General features: G+C 44.0%; 3 protein-coding genes across 7 annotated transcripts in view; 2 read left to right on the top strand and 1 right to left on the bottom strand.

Moving 5' to 3' along the window:
* The window catches only part of ANKRD27 (ankyrin repeat domain 27), a 52,980-nt gene extending 37,158 nt beyond the window's left edge, over positions 1-15,822 (bottom strand). The window contains exon 1 of one of the 4 annotated variants that reach the window (XM_050311081.1): positions 15,663-15,822. The gene's annotated coding sequence lies outside the window, so the exon portion shown is untranslated. Of the gene's footprint in view, positions 1-4,388; positions 4,862-5,386; positions 5,626-15,662 lie in introns of those variants that run through there. The other 3 variants (XM_050311084.1, XM_050311080.1, XM_050311083.1) reach the window with 3 other exon arrangements.
* RGS9BP (regulator of G protein signaling 9 binding protein) lies at positions 5,505-9,911 on the top strand. 2 transcript variants are annotated; one of them, XM_050311088.1, is made up of 2 exons: positions 5,505-6,441; positions 7,042-9,911. In XM_050311088.1, exons 1-2 carry the CDS (start codon positions 5,974-5,976, stop codon positions 7,249-7,251), a joined length of 678 nt encoding a protein of 225 aa, XP_050167045.1. In that variant the 5' UTR covers positions 5,505-5,973; the 3' UTR covers positions 7,252-9,911. The 2 variants fall into 2 exon arrangements, with proteins under 2 accessions (XP_050167045.1, XP_050167043.1); XM_050311086.1 differs by having other exon boundaries at positions 5,516-7,183.
* NUDT19 (nudix hydrolase 19) lies at positions 15,809-20,644 on the top strand. The gene is made up of 3 exons (XM_050311085.1): positions 15,809-16,486; positions 18,255-18,462; positions 19,494-20,644. The coding sequence occupies exons 1-3, from the start codon at positions 15,824-15,826 to the stop codon at positions 19,718-19,720; spliced, it is 1,098 nt and encodes a 365-aa protein (XP_050167042.1). The 5' UTR covers positions 15,809-15,823; the 3' UTR covers positions 19,721-20,644.

Genomic DNA, 20,644 nt, shown 5'->3' with positions numbered 1-20,644 from the left:
GAAATAGCTCAAATTGCTGGAAGAACAGAAGCTGTCTGGATCAGACAATCTAATAAGCATTATGTTACAGCTTAAAAAACCCACAATCATAATCTTAAAACAGCCAAATCCTTTCTGGATCAAAAGCAGAGTGATAATTCTAATGACAGAACTATGGTACAAGAGATAGCTTAAGTGAAAGACATGAAATCTCAGCTTGTCACTGTTTTCTCCAAAACACCAGAAATGAAGCCTTTGGTACTGAAAACAGTGAACAGGAATTAACCCTGACAGTTCATTTTGTCATTGTTTTCCTTTAGAGATGGTCAAGTGAGGTACCTTTTCCAGACCTTGAAGGTTTCAGTTCTTTTTAAGAAGCATTTTGAAATTTCGACAAACAGCCACTAAAGTAGATTATCATTTTATTGGCATTGTTACTTGGCAGTCCACGTTCAAGTTATACAGCTATTTACTTAAGTTTTAGGCACATCATCTTCTGAACATCCTGCTATACCTCTATTAAAGACTTAACAAAACACACTGGAGAAAATGCCCTTCACAGCAGAGTTAGAGATTGTGTATACAAACACTTCACTGCTGAACAGCATAATATTTTGTTTTCACCAAGGCACTTTAATATTACAACAGCAAAACAACATAAAACAGCTACCAAAGTTAGCAAAAAGTATCAGCCTAGTTCAACAACCTGAAACATCTCCAGGAAAGCAAGTTAGGTTATTACACTGTGATCTGAACATCAAGTACCTCAGAGCCCTCTCCACACAAGCCCAGCTTCATAGAAGCAGAATGCCATGTTCTCCAAAACCTTTAACACCATGTCCATTAGCATGGCACGTTCAAGAAGCATCAATTCACTCAATTTTACTTGCATGGCAATACTGAAGTGTCACATGACAGTATCAATTTCATCTTATCTTGAAAACTCTACAACAGGAACAACCAAGGCTTAGTAAAGCAGTATCTAGAATATCATTTGTTGAAATGCTCAAAACAATGAACAAATCAGAACAAGTAGCAACTTACTATTAAACTAGAAGACTTATCTCAGAGTAGCAGACATTTCTAACAGTTTTTGTCATGCTAGCAAACTGCACAGCCCCACAGAAAAAAGAGGAAGCAGTACTTCCCCAGCTGCAAGTTAAATTCTTTTTTTAACCAAAGTGCTTCCCCCACACACTTCAAGAGCACCCCTTGTTCACAGAACAACCAAAGCTAGGCAGATCTTAAAGCACTAAGCAAGCAAGCAAGCAGTGAATTTTAAATAGTCCAAATACAATCCTAGTTATTTCTTTAGCCAGTTTTACCTGCACTATTACTCCTCATTTACTCTGCTTCTGGGAAAACGTTACAATCTGAACTTGAGCCCTAAATCAGCATTCACATAAAAACAAAAACAAGTAAAAAAAAAGGCAAAAAAAAAAATCTATTTCTGAGCATTTCAGAAACCTTACTCCCTCTCCTAAAGGATGAACACTGAGCATCCTATGAAAAACATCTGAGATACATTCCAGCACACCTTGCTCACCACAAGGGAATAAAGAAAGAAACAAGCTACTCCTATCCCTTTTAGATTCAGGTTCAGCTTCTATTGGTTTCTGTAAAACTGAAGTATGTCAGAATAACACCTCTCAACTATCAAATTAGAGAGTGGTGAATTTGCATCAGTCAACTCAAGGCTCATTAGCAACCACAGAAAAACTAAGTTCTGTGATGCCAGAACATCAGCCTTGGAAACTTGAAAACTGAGCTCACCCATGAAAAGTAAGCAAGTTCACCCTTTGTATTTTAACAGTGTATTTATATGCATCATAGTTTGATCTGGACAAATTCTTACTTTCCCCAGACTTGAGGGCAGAGAAAATACTGGCTTGACTCTCCACAGTCACCTGTTCCTTTCACCCAGGGGAAGGACATTTCAATATGTGGATCATCCTTCAACAGGTAAACCTCCCACTTCTATCTAGTCACTCCCATATATTTGAGATCATCTTACTTTTCATTAGCCAAGTATTAGGAACAAGCTGCATTCTCCTCTTCACAACAGAATGGAGACTAGATTCCCAATTCTCAATTCTTGCAGGCTTAGAAATCCACTAGAGCAGCTGCCAAAAAACTTTCTTGGCTTACCAGTATTGAACTTGCATTTAATTCTCAGGTGAGGAAGCCTGAGCTACTCTCAAGCAAGTCCTAGACCAAAGTGCAAGTGGTGGTCAGTGAACCACAAACAGTTACAGTGAACATTTAGAGGAAGAACATTCACAGAAAAGACAAAGTTCCCAAAACAGCTCCTCAAACAAAGATGATTTCCCCAAATATTTGCAAGCTGTATGTAAGGCCATCTCCTCAGGTTCAGAGAGGTGTCAAACACTGTTACTTCTTTGGAGGGGGAAGAAAAACAGTAGAGTTGAAATGCATGTATAAACAGAGATTTAATTAAGCCAAATATTTTCATTCTTTAGTTACAGAAGGAAAACAGTGGTACATTTCCCCAGACTACGTACAGGTCACAAAGTAATTTCTTGCCTAGTTACAAACCACCACCACTCACTGATAGCAGGCTGCTGTCAACTCTAAGATTAGGGACAAGTCAGTAAAGACACCAAGTCTGCAGGGCCAGACCCAGCACAGGCCACCCACAGAAACACAAAGGAACTGCAGCCAGCAACCCCCCAGCCATTGCCCTCAGTTCCAGTGGTCCTTAGACAGACAACTGGGCAGGAATTTAATTCTTTCCCTGCATATCTCAATAGGAAAACCAAGTCCTTGCAGGCCAGCACTAAGTCTTACCTCATCACTGCAAGAACCTTAAACATAGACAATTACAAGAAAAACTAATTATGAAGTACACTGTAGAATTACACTAGATTCCTCCTTTAGGCAGCAGAGCAAGGGGAAGGAAGGCTGGAAAACAATTTAGCAGGTAAGTTCTAACCAGCAAAATAAATTACTTCCACCACCGCTAGTGTTTTGATGCTACACAATGCACCATAACCAGCCTGAGTAATTAAGAGCTTCCTGATAGTAAACATCATGATAGAGATTCAGTCTTAACATTCTTCCATGATATAAATTAAGATTCTTGCTAAGGATGGAGTCTCAAGACACTTAACCAGCAAAATGCTTAGCCAAAAGCAAATCAGAGAAGAGTTATTTAAGGAAGTGCATAGTTTATCAGATATGAGGGAGAGGGTTGATGTCACATTTTATTTTCACTGTATTTCACCCTTATTTTCCTTCTTCGTGTCATCGTGGCTTCAAGCTTTCCCAGGCCACAGCAGTGTACAGACAAAACTCAGTATTATGAGCTTATTTGAAAAAGCAAGTCCCTCAGAGAAGACTTACCAATCATTTAAACAAAATAAACTTGCATTTACCTAAATTTCTACTCTATTGAAATGAGGATGTAACATTTAATTAGTGATGTATCAAGAAGCACCACAGAATATTTTGCAGACGTTTTTACGGGTACTTCATATGAATATATTCATTTACATCTATTGCAAGAAAGCCTTGGCACAGAACAAGGAAATACCTTTCTCCTCCTACTCATTAGGCTGCTTCCTAAGTCAGTTCTAACGATTTTACTCCATCCTAAAAGTTTTCTCAGGACAGTATTTTAGCTAGTCAACATCTTGTTTGATAGCAGTATCAAGATTTGGGTTTTCAGAATATCACACCTAACAAACTACAACTGAATTTTAAGGTTTTCCACAATCCAAGCAAATCCTATAACTGCACGCAGCTGAACTTAATTTAGAACTAATATAATGACTTTCTTCCACATGACACACCTGAAGATGCACTTAAGCATTACCTTACCTGCACCTGATACATATCATAACTACTACTACCTTCAAGTTTAAGTAGTCACATGTTTCTGAACTAATACTCCCTCCCTCCCCTTCCCAGACAAGCTTGCAGAGAAGCAGCTCCAGGATTCTCACGTGCCACTTCAGTGCCATGTGGCAAACTTTAAACACAGCTACTACAGACACACACAAATATGCACAGTTTAGTCAGCAATAAGCTTAACACTTATGCCACACAGGACTCCAGATTCAAACCCAGAGCTAATCCTTTTTCCACCTGACAATGATTAAGCAATTATAAGACTTCACTTACAATCAGGTCAAAATCATCCCGTGTTTCTTTATGCCTAGAAGGAAACAGGCATGACTGATTTGTTTCTTCGAGGCTACCAACACACAAATTGGGAGGGTGCTACTCAGTTTAGTCAGTAACAATTTGGCAGTCTACAGAAGTTAAAAAGTGGTTTCTTCCACAGGTAACGACCTGCACATGGCTTTGAACTAGGGCCAAAATTAAAGCAGAACAAAATATGAATTAAAAAAAGTAAAATAAAAAACAGTCAGTGAAGTCCAATTTACCAAGATATAGGAGGACGAACGTAGTCTAGACAAGATTCTTCAGGTTGTGTTCAGCAGCAGGAAGTCAGTCTTCCTGGACTCTGCTCCTCACAGCAAATTATCTTGCTCATAACACACACTGCACTGCAGGGCTAGTGATAAGGGAAAGGGTCAAGCTCCCCTCTCACAGGAGTATGGCTTCACAGCTTTGGCAAGCATCAGAAAACCACTGTGCTACCAACAAACGCTAAGGTACGTTTAGCAGCAAGCTCTCCAGCAGTCACTCCAGCAGGCACACTGCGTGCTGGAGACAACACAGCTGAGTTCACCAAGTGGCACTCCACACCACCAACCGTGTCCCCGCAGACGCACACACAGGCACGGCCTAGCGCCCATCGCCGCTCCCCGAGCGGAACCGCAGCGCTGCCAAGGGCAGCGGCCGAGCATCACTTCTGCTGCCGACAACAGCTGTGTTTCCTGCGCTCTCTGATGTGCTTCGCTTGAACCAAGCGCGGGCGCCCCGGGTCGCACACCGGCCCTTCCCCTGCCCCGCTCACAGGTGGCGGCTCCGTCCCCGGCCGGGCCCCGGAGCGCCCGCGGGACACGGGGGGGGCCCGGCGGGACCAGCCCGCCCTGCACAGCGCACACAGCCGGGCTCGGGGGTTAACACGGGTTGTGCCCGACCCCGCCGCGGGAGCACTGACCGGGGACACGCGTGTGTCCGCCCGCACGGCCCGACCCCGCCGGCGCTCCGGGCAAAGGCCGGGCCGGCACCGCCCCGCCCGCCGCGTTGCCCAGGCCGGGGCCGAGCGGCTCCCGCAGCGCAGCACGGCGGGCCAGGAGCGCCCCGATGGTCCCAGCCCGGCGGGCGGGTCCCCGGAGCGGGTCCCGCAGCCTCGCGGTCACTGCGCGGCAGCCCCGGGGCGGGAGCGCTGCTCACACCGGCACCGCCGCCTCCCTCCGCCCCAACCGCGCAGCCCCCGCGCCCGCCTCCCCTCGCCGCCCCGGCAGAGCCCTACCGGGGTCCAGGGCGGGCCCGGCGCGGCCGCACGAAGCCAATGGCCGGGCGGCGGCGGGAGGGAACGAGCGAGGAGCCGGGAACGCCGCGGGGTCGCTGCCTGCGGAGGCGGAGCCTGCGAGGGCTTATAGGGCCGGGCCGGGCGCTCCCCGCCATGTGACCGCGGGGCGCCCAGCTGGGGCTGGTTAAGTGTCGGCGGCGGGGACTGTCAGCTGCTCGGCTGTCGCTTCCCGGAGCTTTAGCCTCCGCTGGTTTTATTTCTTATACATCTTTTCTCTTCCTTCCCTCCCGCGCGCCTGGCACTTTTCAGAGAGCAGCGCCCCGCTCCAGCGCGGTGCGGGACGCGCCGCCCCGGGAGCGCTGCGGGAGGCGGGGGCGATGCCGCCCGCCCGGCGGGGCTCCCCGCGGCCCGACCGCGCTCCCGCCACCGCCTGACCGGCCCGGGGAGAGGGCGCTGGATGCAGGAACTGCCCGAAAGCACCGCTTGCCATGTGCGCTGGTAGCGCCCGGCTCGGGCAGCGCCCGCGGCCCGGCACTGGGTAGTCGGGGCGGCAGCCGGGCGGGGGCGGCCCCGGGCGCACCGCGACCATGGTGAAGGAGGAGTGCAAGGCGCTGCTGGACGCGCTCAACAAGGTGACCGCCTGCTACCGCCACATGGTGCTGACCATCGGCGGCACCTCGGACTCCCAGAACCTGCGGGAGGAGCTCAAGAAAACCCGGCAGAAAGCCCAGGAGCTGGCGGTGGCCAACAGGAACAAGCTGACCACGGTCCTGAAAGACAAAACCGTGAGTAAGGAAGATAAAGCCGAGTTCGAGAGGCTATGGGTGATTTTCTCCACGTGCCTAGAGATCCTGGAGATCGACATGAGGAGAGCCCTGGAGCTGGGCCACGAGTTCCCGCTAAACGTCCCCAAAAAGCACCTCATCCAGACGGGAATGAGCGGGGGGACCTCTGGCGTGGCCGCCAGAGCCATGAGCGTCCAGAACATGAAATACGAGGCCGAGCGCAACATAGACGTGATGGATTTGAAAGACCTCGAGAACGAAATCAACCAGGTAGGAGAGATGATGTACGAGATGGAAATGAAGGTCAATGTCCCCCAGTGGACAGTGGAGGCTAAGCAAGACCCAGGGGCTGAACTAAAATCCACCATCAGCGTAGGCGCTTCTTCTATTGGCATGATCTCTGTGGAGGAAAATAAATCCTTCTGCGATATCAGCAAGGTTCTAGCTGGGATTGTTTTCTCTGCTGTGCTCATTATCGCCATAGTCCTGGCAGTGTGTGTGGTTAAACTGTCTTAGGGTGGTGCAAGCTCCGACGGGAGCGACCCCCTCCAGGTCTGCTTGGAGTGTTTCATGCCTCACCTTGAATTTCAAAATGTGTCACTTGGATGAGGTGAGAATTTAAACCGAGCGCTGGAAAGAACAAGGTAGAACTTTTCACCTCTCAATATCCTAAGATGCACGATTTGCTTCTTCATGCTTTTTGAAGAAAAGGGATGCAAATCAGCCTGCAGAGTAGGAGGTCTTCATTTGCTGGACTTGTAACAGTTAACTGAAGTATCAGGGTATTATCACTACTGGCTGTAACAGGGATTTGTCTGCTATTAATAGATCACTGTTCTCAGAAGCCTGTATTTTTTGTTGTTTCACTAGGCTCTGGTGTTTGCTGCTGGTCACTGTTTACAGTATTCGAAAGTAAGACAAACTTGGAGATTAACACGGGTGTTTTGTCTGACCAAGTGGATAGAATACTTTTTTTTCCTTCCCATCAAATACACAAAACTATTGTTTCAGTGGAAGAAAGGGGTAAGGATGAAAACCCCAATAAAAGAATGTGATCAACCTCTGATTTTGATAAGTTAATGGTTGGGGAGGGGGGAGAAAACAGAACAAGCAATGTTTGATACCACATACTGTAACAAACTTGTTGATTTAGACTGGATTGTACAGAACCCAGTTGCATGAATTGGCACAGCACATGTGAATGACTAATCGCTTTCCAAATCCAGAGAGAAAAAAGGGAGAGCTGCATATTCAGAAAAATACTAGCAAGCTTCGTGGTTCTCATTCAAATTTACCACAATTTTATCTTTCCCTGCAGAAAGGCTGATTCTTGCCACTAGTTCGAATTTTTCTTTCTGTAGCAGCAGTTTGCACTTTACAATTAATTAACTATGAAAACAGGAGCAATGAATGTACCCAGAGCAGATACAGTAACGTTTAAAAATAGATTTTAGCAAACAAAAATCAGATTTGAGTTAAAGCACACCTTTCCAACAGGATCCCCTCTCCTGTTGACAGGCAGGGACTGATGCTTGTATGGATACTGTCACATTTCTGCAAGCTCCCAAATTCTTTGCAGAAATCTAGACAAAGCTAAAAATGTGTCTCAGTTTCCAATCTCATTCGTGTCTGATTAATCATCTGGGAGAAGGAAGCCTCTAGGATTGATCCCATTTGAAACGCTGCAATTTTGAGAGATAAATGCAACAACAGCATAAAACTTTCCAGAGCTTCCCTATAAAATTGTCAACATTTAAATGTAAAGTTGAGGGGACAGACACTAACTTTGTAGAGAAGCTTCATAATGTTTTGTAGAAGGACTCTGTGTTATGGTATTTATTAGATAACTTATGGAAGTAACTTCTATTACTGTGAACACTCACTGTCCGTTCAGGAATGCTTGGTCCATGCACGACAGTGCCATAGGTGTATGAGGCACTCCACAGCCAAATATAAAGACCCCATAATATTGGGGGTTTAATAAGTTGTTCTTCATTGCTTATTATGGACATATTATCAAAATAATAATCAGACATGTTCTGTGAAGTTACTAGACAACAGTCTTCATGCTTGTTAAATAAAACTGACAACACTCATATAAACACCTAATCTTTTTGAGTTAACAACTAAACATACTTTGAAAAACTGCAGCAAACAATTTATTTTTTAAAACTTAGGAGAACTGGATTTGACGAAAAAAGTGTATTTGAATCTGGTCACCTGTAGATGAGAAAAAAATAGTAAGCAGAGGCCTGAATTAAAAGCTGTAGACTATACTTATGTTGAAGGATAATGTGAATTCTGCACACTGATCCATTCTAATTCCGTTCTCTTGGAAATTCACAGTGTTAGAAGACAACTCCACATTCTGGTCACGTTTCACTCATTCCACAGGATATGTTTTATATGTAGCTAATCTATGTTCATAGAGATCCCTGACTGCTTTCTAACAAAGTCAAGTCTGTATTGGTGCTACAGTTCCAGCCTGCCTAGACAAGGTGTAATCCCTGTGTGTTCATTTACATGAGATGATCTCCTTCACAATCACATTGAGTAAACATATTTAAGGAAAATGCAGCAAAAGCTGCAGGATTGCCACCACTAATCACTAAGGACCTCGAGTATTTCCACTCTTTGCACTCTCCTTTTACTTAGTTCACAGGAAGGTGGATAAGCAGTTGGACTCTACTCTGTGCTGCTCGAAAACTCCATGTACCTTGTGAAATCAGATCATTTAACCACATGTTTTCAAAGCCCAAGTAATGCACATGTGGTTTCTGGTGGATGAATAAATGGTAACACTGACAGCATTCATTATCTTCTATCTCGGTATCTCCTCCACACTTAGCCATAGATAAACAGTTTATCCATGGTTAGTTGTGCGGAAGAATTATTAAGAATAGGGAATGTCATCCCCTAAAGCAAACTTCAGTGAGCTGGTAAATTGGAAGTTGTCAGTCCATTGCATTTTTTTTTAATTTTGACTTTTTCCTACAGGACTCAAATTCATACAAGTGGCCTATAAATGTCTTGCTTTACTATGAATATGCACACAATTAGTACTTAAAGGACGGGCCTCAGAAAATGAATTTTCAAATCATAAGACAAAGCCAGATGCAGATTTATTCATCATTAGTTTGTTCCTAAAAATCTATATTGTATTTAAGCTATCTGAATAGAATTCTAAGAGAAAATTGGCACTGCCTACATTGATAATGTTCCTGCCACTCATCTCCTACACTTGATACAAATGTTCGTTTGTGTGACAGAGTTCTGGCACAACAGTGCACAAAACCAAAACAAATGAAACCACCATTGCCCAAAACTACTGAGGCTTCTTATAAATTAAGATATAGAGATGTAGATTTGCAGTCTTAGTTTTTTCCTCCTACCAGAATGCAACGGGAAGGAGACTGGAAATGCTATTTTGTGAGTGAAAAATGCGAACTGGTACTTCAAAATACTCTAAGAGCATGATGAAAGAACACATATTCTGATGCTGATCAATGGGAATTGTAGTACAAAAGAAGATGGTTATTCCTTAATTTCAGTGTTGATCTACTTCAGTTCGTCTTTATTCACAGGATACACACATTAAATTTGCTGTATACTGAAATCTTATTCCTGACTTGAATTCTACTGGTTTTGCCTGTGCATGGGTGGTATTTTCTACACTTTGAATAATGCAAACCTGTTACTGTCACTATTTATTTAAAAATAAAGTACTTCCTTATAACTTACTGGTTGGCTTGCAGCAGTAATTCAAACCAAACCAAACCTGTTGGACTGAGTCCAGAGGATCAGAGGGATCCCAGGATCAAAGGAATAGAGCAGCTCTGCTATGAGGAAAGCTGAGAGAATTGGGATTGGTTCAGCCTGGAAAAGGGAAGGCTCCGGGGTGACCTAATTGCGGCTTTTCAGTGCCTGAAGGGCAAGGAAGATGAAGACACACTACGTACAAGGGCCTGGAGTGACAGGACAAGGGGGAATGGCTTCACACTGACACAGAGTAGGGTTAGATGGGATATTAGGAAAAAATTCTTCCCTGTGAGGGCCTGGCACAGGCTGCCCACAGAAGCTGTGGCTGCCCCATCCCTGGAGTGTTTAAGGTCAGGTTGGACAGGGCTTAGATTCATAGAATCAACCGGCCTGGAAAAGACCTCTGAGATCATCACGTCCAACCCTTGATCCAACACTGCTGTGGTTACTAGGTCATGGTTTGGAGCAACCTGATCTAGTGGAAGGTGTCCCTTGCCCATGGCAGGGGGTGGAATGAGATCTTTAAGGTCCCCTCCAACCCAAACTATTCTCTGTTTCTACGAAAATCTGGAATATTAGTACAGCTTGTCAGTAAGCTCTTAAAAACTCAAGTTCCTATTTCAGCCACAGTAACGAAACAGTACTAAACCCTCTCATTAACAGTTTTCTTAACATAAACACACCCTTCTCAAGCTCATAAAGTTGAATGTAGTGATGTAGCTTAATTTATAGTGCAAGAGAATCAGCAGTGTGAAAAGTCAGGAAACCTCTGCCTTAGGAAACAGCTACAATAACATTCAGGCTAACAGATGACACTGCCTTCAGCACTACTTGTTCAGTGGTAAGTACAGAACCATTGGCTTGGACAATTGAAAACCAGGGAACGTATTAGACCAGAACAACGGATTAAATTCTCCTTGTGTTAGGATCCAAATTGTCCCTTTCAGCCAGCAAAGCTGGCATTTAATTTAGCAAAAAATATAGACAACCTAAGGAGCGTGAAATTTGGTCCTGCAGTATTGATAGCAACAATGATCAACAGTTGTATCACACTATCAGAAGTGAGTCTGTTAAATGCAAAAAATTGTAATTTCATTCCAGGATTTCCAGTCTATCACCATAAAAACTCTTTACATTGTTTTTCACTTTACTAACCAAAGAAAGACAGAACTATAATTAAAGTGATTCTCCTTATGTGGGAAACAATGTAACATCAAACTTCTGCACTATGAAAATAAAATTAGATTCACAATTCTTCACGTAAATATGACAGTATTTTTTACAGTAATGCAATTATTTAAAACTGGACTAAATGACTGATGTAATTATCATGTATTATTAAACATGTGCTTATTGTTTATAGTCCAAGAGAGCTGGTTATGGACTTGCTTTTCCTTCTCTTGGAAGCTTCGTGTTGTTTATGTACACCTTCCAGAAATACCTTCTATTTAAGTGCTAATGGAACTCCTAGTCAACATATTTACCCTTCACAGATTTTCATTATGTAAAAAGTCATCCAGTAAGACCAGTGGATTACAGATCTCTAAGTGCTTTCTCTCAATACGATTATATAAGTCTTTTAATGCAGGAAGAGATCTGGACAAAATAGCAGTCTATACGTGAGCAGCATTTGCTATGGTTAAATGTACAACAAAAGTGGGATTAGAAAAGAATGCCTTTTGCATAAAATTATCTGCATGTGTTAACAGAAGGACAAAAAAAGGAAAGAGATGGATGTATGTAGTAAATATGTTAGCGAAGTTTGCTTTTTGTTAAATCCAACAGCACCTCAACATTAAGCTACAGCTTCTCTATAAAAAGAGGGAGTATCTTATGCCCAGTGGGACAAAGAATATAAAATATCCCTGAGTGGAACTGACCATCCATTCTTTGATTAATTCAGTACAGAGTAAGGGTAAAATTATTTTGATTTGCTACACATTGATGCCAATTTTACAAAAGTTAATCCTTTTTTCTCTCTCAGTCTCACACTACAAGGGAATTTTTTTTCTGGAGAAAGGCGGTTCCACAAGGCTGGATTCCATCATCCATCCTGATGGCTTGCTGCTGGGATGCAGCTTCATCAGCTACCAATGATGAAACCTGTGGAAAGGTGAAAAGTCACACAGCATTTAACCACTGTCTAGGCTACTGTGGATCTCCTCAGCCAGCCAAGCACAAGGGATTCATGCTGGAAGCAATGTGACTGAAAGCCATGTAGGCAAATGTAAATTCAGTCACAGCATCTCTGAAATTCTGCCACCCACAGAGGCCAGTTAGCAAATGCAGCTTTGTTTATTGCCCAGTTCCAGTAATTTGCCACAATATCTACTATGGTTTTCCCAAAGTGACAGAAATTGACTTTTTGAGCCTCCACAGGGAGGATTCTTTGGTTTGTTTGTTTGATTTCTTTGCTTGAGTTGTATGTTTTATTTACATTGTATTGCCTGGCATTATTTATCATGTACTTAATAATAACATCTCCACCAAATCAATCAAACAAACAAATCCTCTCAAAGCTAGTTCTAATTCAACTGTACAGAAAAGGAAGTCACAATCATAATATAAATATGGTCTGTTATTTTGATAATTTTTCCCTGTGCTTTAAATTATCACTGGAGTCTACACTCAGGTCTGTCTCTAACACACAAATGTTCAAAGAACATATACAGTTGAACTCATTGATGTGTCACAGCACTAAGGAATTACATAGACTTTAAAAATCATGGGGTTTTTTTGTAAGAACATTAAACATCAGATCTTACAGCCATCCATAACTGTCTTAGGGAAAGAAAATTCAAGGGCAATTTCTTTGTATGATCCAGAAGAATCTACACATAAATAGCATAAACCTTGGGGAGAAAAAACAAGAAAGAGGGCAACGAGAAAAGACAAAAGAAAATATTTAACTATTTATACTGTATAAAGTGACTGATAAGTGAGGACTACCAGAGACACCAAACATGATACTCCCTTAGCAACTTAATCTAATATGCTAATTGCAGGTGTAACTTGAGTTATAAATACACATTTGAATTCTGGGTCCTAGAGGGAGTGCTCCAAATCACTCCTCATATTATAAGGCATCGCTACTCAGTCTGGCGAGAAATTACATGTGTGAATACTATTCATGTAATTAAAAGCTGCAGAATTAGGACCATAATTTCCGTCTCCATAAGACACGTAATCCATTATGCGTCTGTTGCAAATAGAACATTTCCAGTTGTTAATACTATCTGTAACCCAGTTTTCTCATCTGCTTTATTTGTTGGAATGCAATTTGGTATGAAGGTCGCTGTATTTTTTATTTTCTTTCTAGTCACTCTTCATAACGGTGGTAATAATCATAAATCTGCATTTCCTAGATTTGACATTTATTCACAATTTGTACAGAAGTAACTGGAGTAGGGAAGAATGTTTGCCTTAACTTGCACTCGCTATCTTTGTGCCCAAAGGACTGCTTCAGATGCTGAGCACAGTCCTGAACAATGCTGTAAGCACAGCACTGCAGCTCTGCTGACAGCCCTGGTGTTCTCTCTGTGTCTGAGTTTGCAAACAGCAGCCTACGTGCAGCCACACATTCCACTTTCACTCCCCTGCACGAATGCCTATGAAATCAGACCCGTGAGATTTGATACCAGGGGATACCAATGAAAACAGAGGAATGGGCCACCACGTTGAGCAGAAGGATGGAGCACCTCTCCTGCAAGGAAAGGCTGAGAGAATTGGGATTGTTCAGCCTGGAAAAGAGAAGCTTTGGGGTGACCTAATTGTGGCCTTGCAGTGCCTGAAGGGAGCCTGCAAGGAAGATGGAGAGAGACTATTGACAAATTCTTCCTTGTGAGGTTGGTGAGGCCCTGGCACAGGTTGCCCAGAGAAGCTGTGGGTGCCCCATCCCTGGAAGTGTCCAAGGCCAGGCTGGATGGGGCTTGGAGCAACCTGGGATAGTGGAAGGTGTCCCAGACCATGGCAGGGGGCTGGAATGAGATGGGCTTTATGGTCCCTTCCAACCCAACCATTCTATGATTCTATGACTTGTTTGCCAGGATATTCCTGCTTTGCATACTAGAACTTGTGAGACTTTAGACTGTCCTAGATAAAAATAAAAAAAAATCACAAAAAACTATTTCACTTAGTAACTTAACATATGTATTTAATAATCACTCCCATTCTCCAGTATCAGATTTTCCTAGATGTATTCCAGGGCTATCAGACATTGCATTTTTGCCATACTAAGACAGTTTTGTGTATGTACTGGCATGACGGCTGATTTGAAAGTGACACTGTTCATTACTGCTACATGAGTACTTCCTTCTTAAAATGCCTTTATGCTGAAATGATCGGACTTAATGGACCCTAAATCTTTTTGATCAGCCATCAAGCTCATTGGACGTTAAATCTTGAAAAATCTCAGTAGTTTATTAATATTTCACTAGTAAAGCAGCTTTAAGGCAAAGCACATCCCTAACAAGATGTATACTTAACACAGTAAAATAGTTAACTACACTAAGAGTGCAAAAGGCAAACAAATACAAGGAGAATGTAATGATTTTAGGTTCAAAACACCTTCCAGTAGTAAACAGGCACACTGGTGGGCCTAGTGATTCCATTGCTAAGACGGTAATCACAGATAAGCAATAAGGATTAAGTTAGTATGAAAAAGGGACACACAAGTTACAAGATGTTATTGGTTTTGCTTGTATATTCGGTGATGAGCAAGAGAAGGAGAGGGAGGGCAGGCTTGTATATTGTCTGGCTATATGTTTTAGCAACATCAGCAGCCTGGCAGCAGGGTGAATTTATTGCCCAGCTGTGTCTGGGTACACCTCAAGTTCAATTTTGGGTTTGTCAATTGACATATTCCAGCATCCCACTGATTCAGTTGCTTCTAAACATCCTTTCAGTTCCGGTGACACACATCTCACAGGCATCAAGTACATGCTCATATACAAAATCAAATGGAGAAGCTGTCAGAAGCATGTACAGGTATGTGGGTATTTGCCAAATGCAAACCTCGCAAGAGAAGGATTATGGATAGGAGGAGGATTCTCCGTGTTACATGCAAACACCATTCTTACATTTCTCAACCTCTATTATCAGCTTTCTTCTCCTTAAAATCCTTACAAATTAAGAAAAAGAGTTAAATTAACAAAAATAAAACATTTCCTAAAGGTTCAAAGGGCTTTTTCCTGGCTTTGCTATCTTGCCTGAATATATGTTTTTCAGGTAACAAGGTACTTAAAAACCTCAAAACAGAAGAGCTCTGTATAATCATTAACTAAAACTCTACACAGTCCTCCCCGCTGAAGCCTACTAGAACATATTCAAACAACTTAGTGCATATTACGTTTAATTACAGACCTAAAATGACTTTTGTTATCAGCATGGCTTGCTATGGAATTGAGATAAGGAGATTTCTGCGAGGCCAGCTGGCGGGTCAGCAGCGGTATTACGATTACAAATCCGAGCCCTTGGTTTCTGACCCGGGGCTGACTCCTGGGGCTGCGACCACAGCCCCTCCGCGGGCACTCGGGAAGAGCGTGGGCTCCGGGGAAGGTCAGCGTTTACACTCGTCGCGCTGTGAACACGCTCGGGACGCGCGGGACATCCCAAGCCGTGTCTCCCAAGCGCACCGAAAGCCATCCATACGTCCTCGCTCCTCTCGGCCGCTCTGCCTTAAACCCCCCGCGTTTCCTTAAGCTTTCGCCCTCTGAGGACACACGCTAACTTACCGGCTTAGGGCTGGCGTGGGCTGAGGCATCCCTGCCGCCGGCCCGCCTCCTCCATCCCTCCCCCGGCGCGGTCCCGCCCCGCTCCCGCGGCTGCAGTGGCTCCTCCGGGAGCGCAGGCGGCGGTGCCGCCCGGCAGCCCCCGCTCCCTCGGCCCGGCCGAGATGAACCCGCGGCTGCGGCACTGGCGGGAGGCGGCCACGCTGCTGCTGGCGGCGCGCCCGCCGCGCTGCCCGCCCGGCCGCTCCGACTATGAGCTGCTGCTGCTGCGGCGGAGCGCCCGCAGCGGCTTCATGCCCGGCGCCCACGTGTTCCCGGGCGGGCTGGTGGAGGCGGCGGATTTCTCGGCCGAGTGGCTGGCCGTGCTGCCCGCCGCGCCGCGCTGCGGGCTGGGCGCCGTGAAGCCGCCGCCGCCCGGCGGGGGCCGCGCCCCGCTGTTCGCCACCGACCGGGAGCGCCTGGGCTCGCCGCTGCCGGGCGAAGTCGCCTTCCGCATCTGCGCTCTCCGGGAGACCTTCGAGGAGGCGGGGATCCTGCTGCTGGTGCCGGGCCGCGGGCCGGCCCCGCCGCTGCCCGCAGAGCGCCTGCCGCCCGCCGCCGAGCTCGGGCGGTGGCGGCGCCGGGTGCAGGAGGACCCGTCCTGCTTCCTGCAGCTGTGCCGGCACCTGGGCTGCGCCCCCAACATCTGGGCGCTGCACGAGTGGAGCAACTGGCTGACGCCCGTGGGCCGCGGCGGCCGCCGCTATGACACGGCGTTCTACCTGTGCTGCCTGGAGGAGCGGCCGCCCCACGGCTCGCAGGACGACCAGGAGGTGACGGCCGTGCTGGTAAGAGGGTCCCCCGCGCCGCGGGGATGGGGATGCGGGGATGCCGCACGGTGCGGCCGGGCGGGTGTTCCGATGGGCACGGGCGCTCCTGCCCCCAGGATCACAGAGCCATTTAGGCTGGAAAAGATCTCTGAGATCATCGAGTCCAACCTTTGACCAAACACCACCGTGTCAGCTAGACCTTGGCACTAAGTGCTACATCTGACCTTCCTGAGCACCTCCAGGGACGGCGACTCCACCGCTCCCTGGGCAGCTCATTCCAGTGTTTAATCACCCTTTCTGTGAAGAAATCTTTCCAAATGGCCAATCCAAACTTCCCCTGGCGCAGCCTAAGACTCTGTCCTATTGCTTCCAGTTCCCTGGGAGCAGAGCCCGATCCCCCTCCCGGCTTCCCCCCCCTGTCAGGGAGTTGCAGAGAGCGAGAAGGTCCCCCCTGAGCCTCCTTTTCTCCAGGCTGAGCCCCCCCCGGTCCCTCAGGGCTCCTCACAGTACAGATCGAACAGTGCATCAAAGCCATCCTGATAACTCGCCCTTAAGACATGAGGAAAGGGAAGGGAGGGAATCCTCTCCCCTGCACCCCTGGAGCTGCCACTGCCCCCTGACCGGGGTGCGGCTGGAGCTGCTGCTGGGAGAGGGTGTTCTGTGAAGGTCGTTTTACCTGACATGTTATAGCACAGGATCCGTGTCCTGTCACATCACTTTCACCTTGAATTACTGTCTCTTTCAAAGGCTGATGACAAGTATCACTTTTTATATGTTCACTCGTGCAGGGGAGGGTTCTCACATGGCCATAACACAGTATGCTGGGAGACATCCGTGTGGGATGAACAGGTATACTCCAGGGCTGCAAGAGATGCTAGTAATTTTTGTCTTCTGGAGTTACTTGGAATATTTTAAGTAATATACAAACTTGTTGAAATAGTCTATTAAAAAATTTGAAGCTTTGGGGTATTTACATTTTTTTTTTTATTAAGTGAGTAAAAGTAACAAACTTCATAAAGAAACTTCTTTCATGGTCGGGTACATTGGGGTCCTTAAGTTTTTCTAGAATTCTGAAAAGTTTGATAGCAAGTTAGAAGTAGATGAGAAACCAGACAGTTCTGTAAAAGCTTACCTAACGATTTTAGTATCACTGATGGTGCAATATTTAATTTTTTTACAGATTTTCTAAAGAAATTTAGAAGTACTTAAGATCTCATCTTCAAAAGAGTTCATGTTTGTTATAATTTTGCTAATAACAGCATAAATGTACTGCAAATGCTTATGCGCACATTTATACTGCCAAATTCACCATGTGAGATGCAATCAAGATCCCCAATAGTTTAAGTATGCAGAAGAAGCTTGAATTGAGGGTGTTCACGCTCTGAAAACAATGTGTGTAAGAAACAGATGTTTAGAGGCACTTTTAATTCTCAGAGCATCAGTAGCAGCCTCTGGTGGCACTGAGTTGAATGTTTTCTGTTGGTTTCAGTAGACTTTTAGTCAGTCCCCTAAAACAAATATTGTTTTATAAACATGTCTATGTGTAAAATAAAAATTTATTTTTATTGGAAAGAAAGGCCAAACTTTTATAGATGGCTTACATTTTTCATTTTTTAAAATTTCTTGGTTGTTATTTTGGTATAGTTTATATATGGGGTTTTTTGTGTTCAGGAGATGTTGCAAGCTCTTTTTCTGTAAAGACGTCCTTACTAGTGATTTTTCAGGTTACTCAGACTTTCTATCTGCTGATGAAACTACTGTTTCAAGGGTTGTTTTCATCTTACAGTGGTCATCACCTCCAGAAGCCATAGAACGCTTTAAGTCTCAAGAAATATGGTTTCCTCCACCGCAGTTCTATGAATTTTGTAGGCTCTGCAACTTCTCTTCCCTCAGTGAGTTACACAAGTTCAGCTCTGAGCGAGCTCTGGAGGGCTGTGAGCACTGGATGCCGGTGATGCTGACTGCTTCTGATGGCTCAATCCAGCTCTTGCCAGGTAAGGGAACACCTGACAGTTCTCCTAAACACACAGCATCTCAAGCCACATGACATAAACCATCTGTAAGGAAAACACTCTTTTAGGTCGAGTTTGTACCATGTGGTTCCTTGTTTGCTCCAGTTGTGACAGTGGCTGCTGTCAGAGACGAGCCAGGGGATCACAGACAGCACAATTATTACTTACTCATAACGTCATTGTCTCACCGTTGTCATAAGGTTTATTTATGAAGAAATTCTAGCATTTTTTTAATCTGAAGAATGTATTACAACTCCTCCTGTTTAGTCCTTTTCAGTGGGAATTCTCTTTTACTTCAGTTATCCATTTGTCTTTGTAAGGATAAGGGACTCGAGCACAGCTGCATTATCAGTCCTCACGACTGCAGTGACAGGGCACTGCACTAAAACCATACATTAAGTCACCTTCCTCCTGCTCTCTCTCCTAAAGTCTCTCTCATTTCATAATCATGTACAAGCAGCGTTAAGAAAAGCTGCATGTACTATTTATTATTTTCTGCTTTTTCAGTTTGCTTTTCGTTAGGCTTTCTCCTTCTTTTTTGTCACAATTGACCTCTAGACTTTCTGTATTTGGGGTATATTAAGAGTCTTGCACAGGAACAGTTTGCCTTGATATGGCAAAACACTGTTTCCATCAACAAAGGAAAGCTTCTGTTCTTAGTCCTATCTTTGTACCCTGGAAGAAGCATTTGTCCTGTTTTCCACCTGTTACATAAAACTCCCCTCTCCCCAGGCTGCAATTATAGCATATTAATACTATCAGGAGCTCTGGAACATTTAAGTCAACACCTCAAATGAGCACTGCAGTTTCACTGACAGATGCTTCTGGAAATTCATAGCTCTATTTTTAAATCTGAAGACATTTAGAGGCAATTTACTTTTGCATCGCAAAATACATTTCCAGTGAGTTTCACATCCTGATAAATATTTAAAAATTGCCAGTGTCACTCAATGAAAAAGCTGAAAAATAAAATTTGGTAGTCTATAACTAAAACTTTTTTTTTCCACCCCTAGGAGATGAGTTATATCCAGAAGATCCAGATTATACAGGAGAAAAGAAAGCAATCATGTCAACAGATAAGAAGATTGAAGAGCTCATGAAAGAGGGCAGTATATTTCACAGAATAGTAATAAAAACTATCTACAATTATGCTGTCTATGTTAATATTCAAGCAAAATATAAGCATATTAATCCGGTGATGATAAACTGTGATAGTTCAGATTACAACAGCAAACTGTAATATGTGTTTGGTTCAAACCTAGAATATTTTTATTTACCTACATATTCAGTGTGGGTTTGGTGCCTTCTAACTGTTGCCAAATAGTCAGGAAAATATTGCTCTGTCCTGCCAGAGAAATTTTGTCTGTGTGTGCGTGTTGTCTGATTTATGTGTACCTAATTCTCTGAGTCTTTGAAACAGTTGTGCCACTGTTGGGTCACAAAGGTCCTTTTCTCACTGAAAATTTTAAGGATATATTTTGTTCAGAACAAGAATGTTTTGAGTTGAAGAATTCTTTTACTATGCTTCCCAAAGTTACCCATTGGATAAGTGCAATGTGTGTCTACAAATGAATGAAATCCCTCATTCCATATTTGTTGACATCTCTCAGTCTATTCTCTCTTTCATTTTTGGGAAAAGCAGTGTATGTATGTGTATTTATATAATGATTTATTAGCTAAAAGACAATTTTAAAAAGAATATTATAAAGTTCATTTTTATATTTGATATACCTGAATTCTTTTTACTAATAGTAATTATACAAAACTTCACAATTTCCAAAGGTAGAGATAATTTAAACAAAGTCCTCTCTCAGATCAAGTGCATTATTTTTATCATTATATTTTTTTAATCTTCAAATTGCTAGCTTCAAAAAGATATCCACAACTTAAGGGAATAATGTTCCTCCTTGAAACACCCACTTCCATATTCCAGCATCCCACATTTTGCTTCTTAACTACTTTACTAAATGTATCTGAGATTTAAGAACTTCAGAGGAAGGACTGCTAGTTAATTTTTTGGTTTGGATTTTTGGTTGGTTGGATTTATCTTTTTTTTGTGCAATAAGTGGAATCAGTGGAGTAGTGATGTAAATTCTTCATCTGGAAGAAGAATGAGTGATGACTTGGGATTACTCAATAAAGTTGTTCAGAAAGCTTTGTTCCA

Source organism: Myiozetetes cayanensis, unplaced genomic scaffold, assembly GCF_022539395.1.
Source record: "Myiozetetes cayanensis isolate MyiCay16 unplaced genomic scaffold, myiCay2020 scf16, whole genome shotgun sequence".
NCBI classification, from domain to species: Eukaryota; Metazoa; Chordata; class Aves; order Passeriformes; family Tyrannidae; genus Myiozetetes; species Myiozetetes cayanensis.
This window is presented reverse-complemented; position numbering and strand designations above follow the sequence as displayed.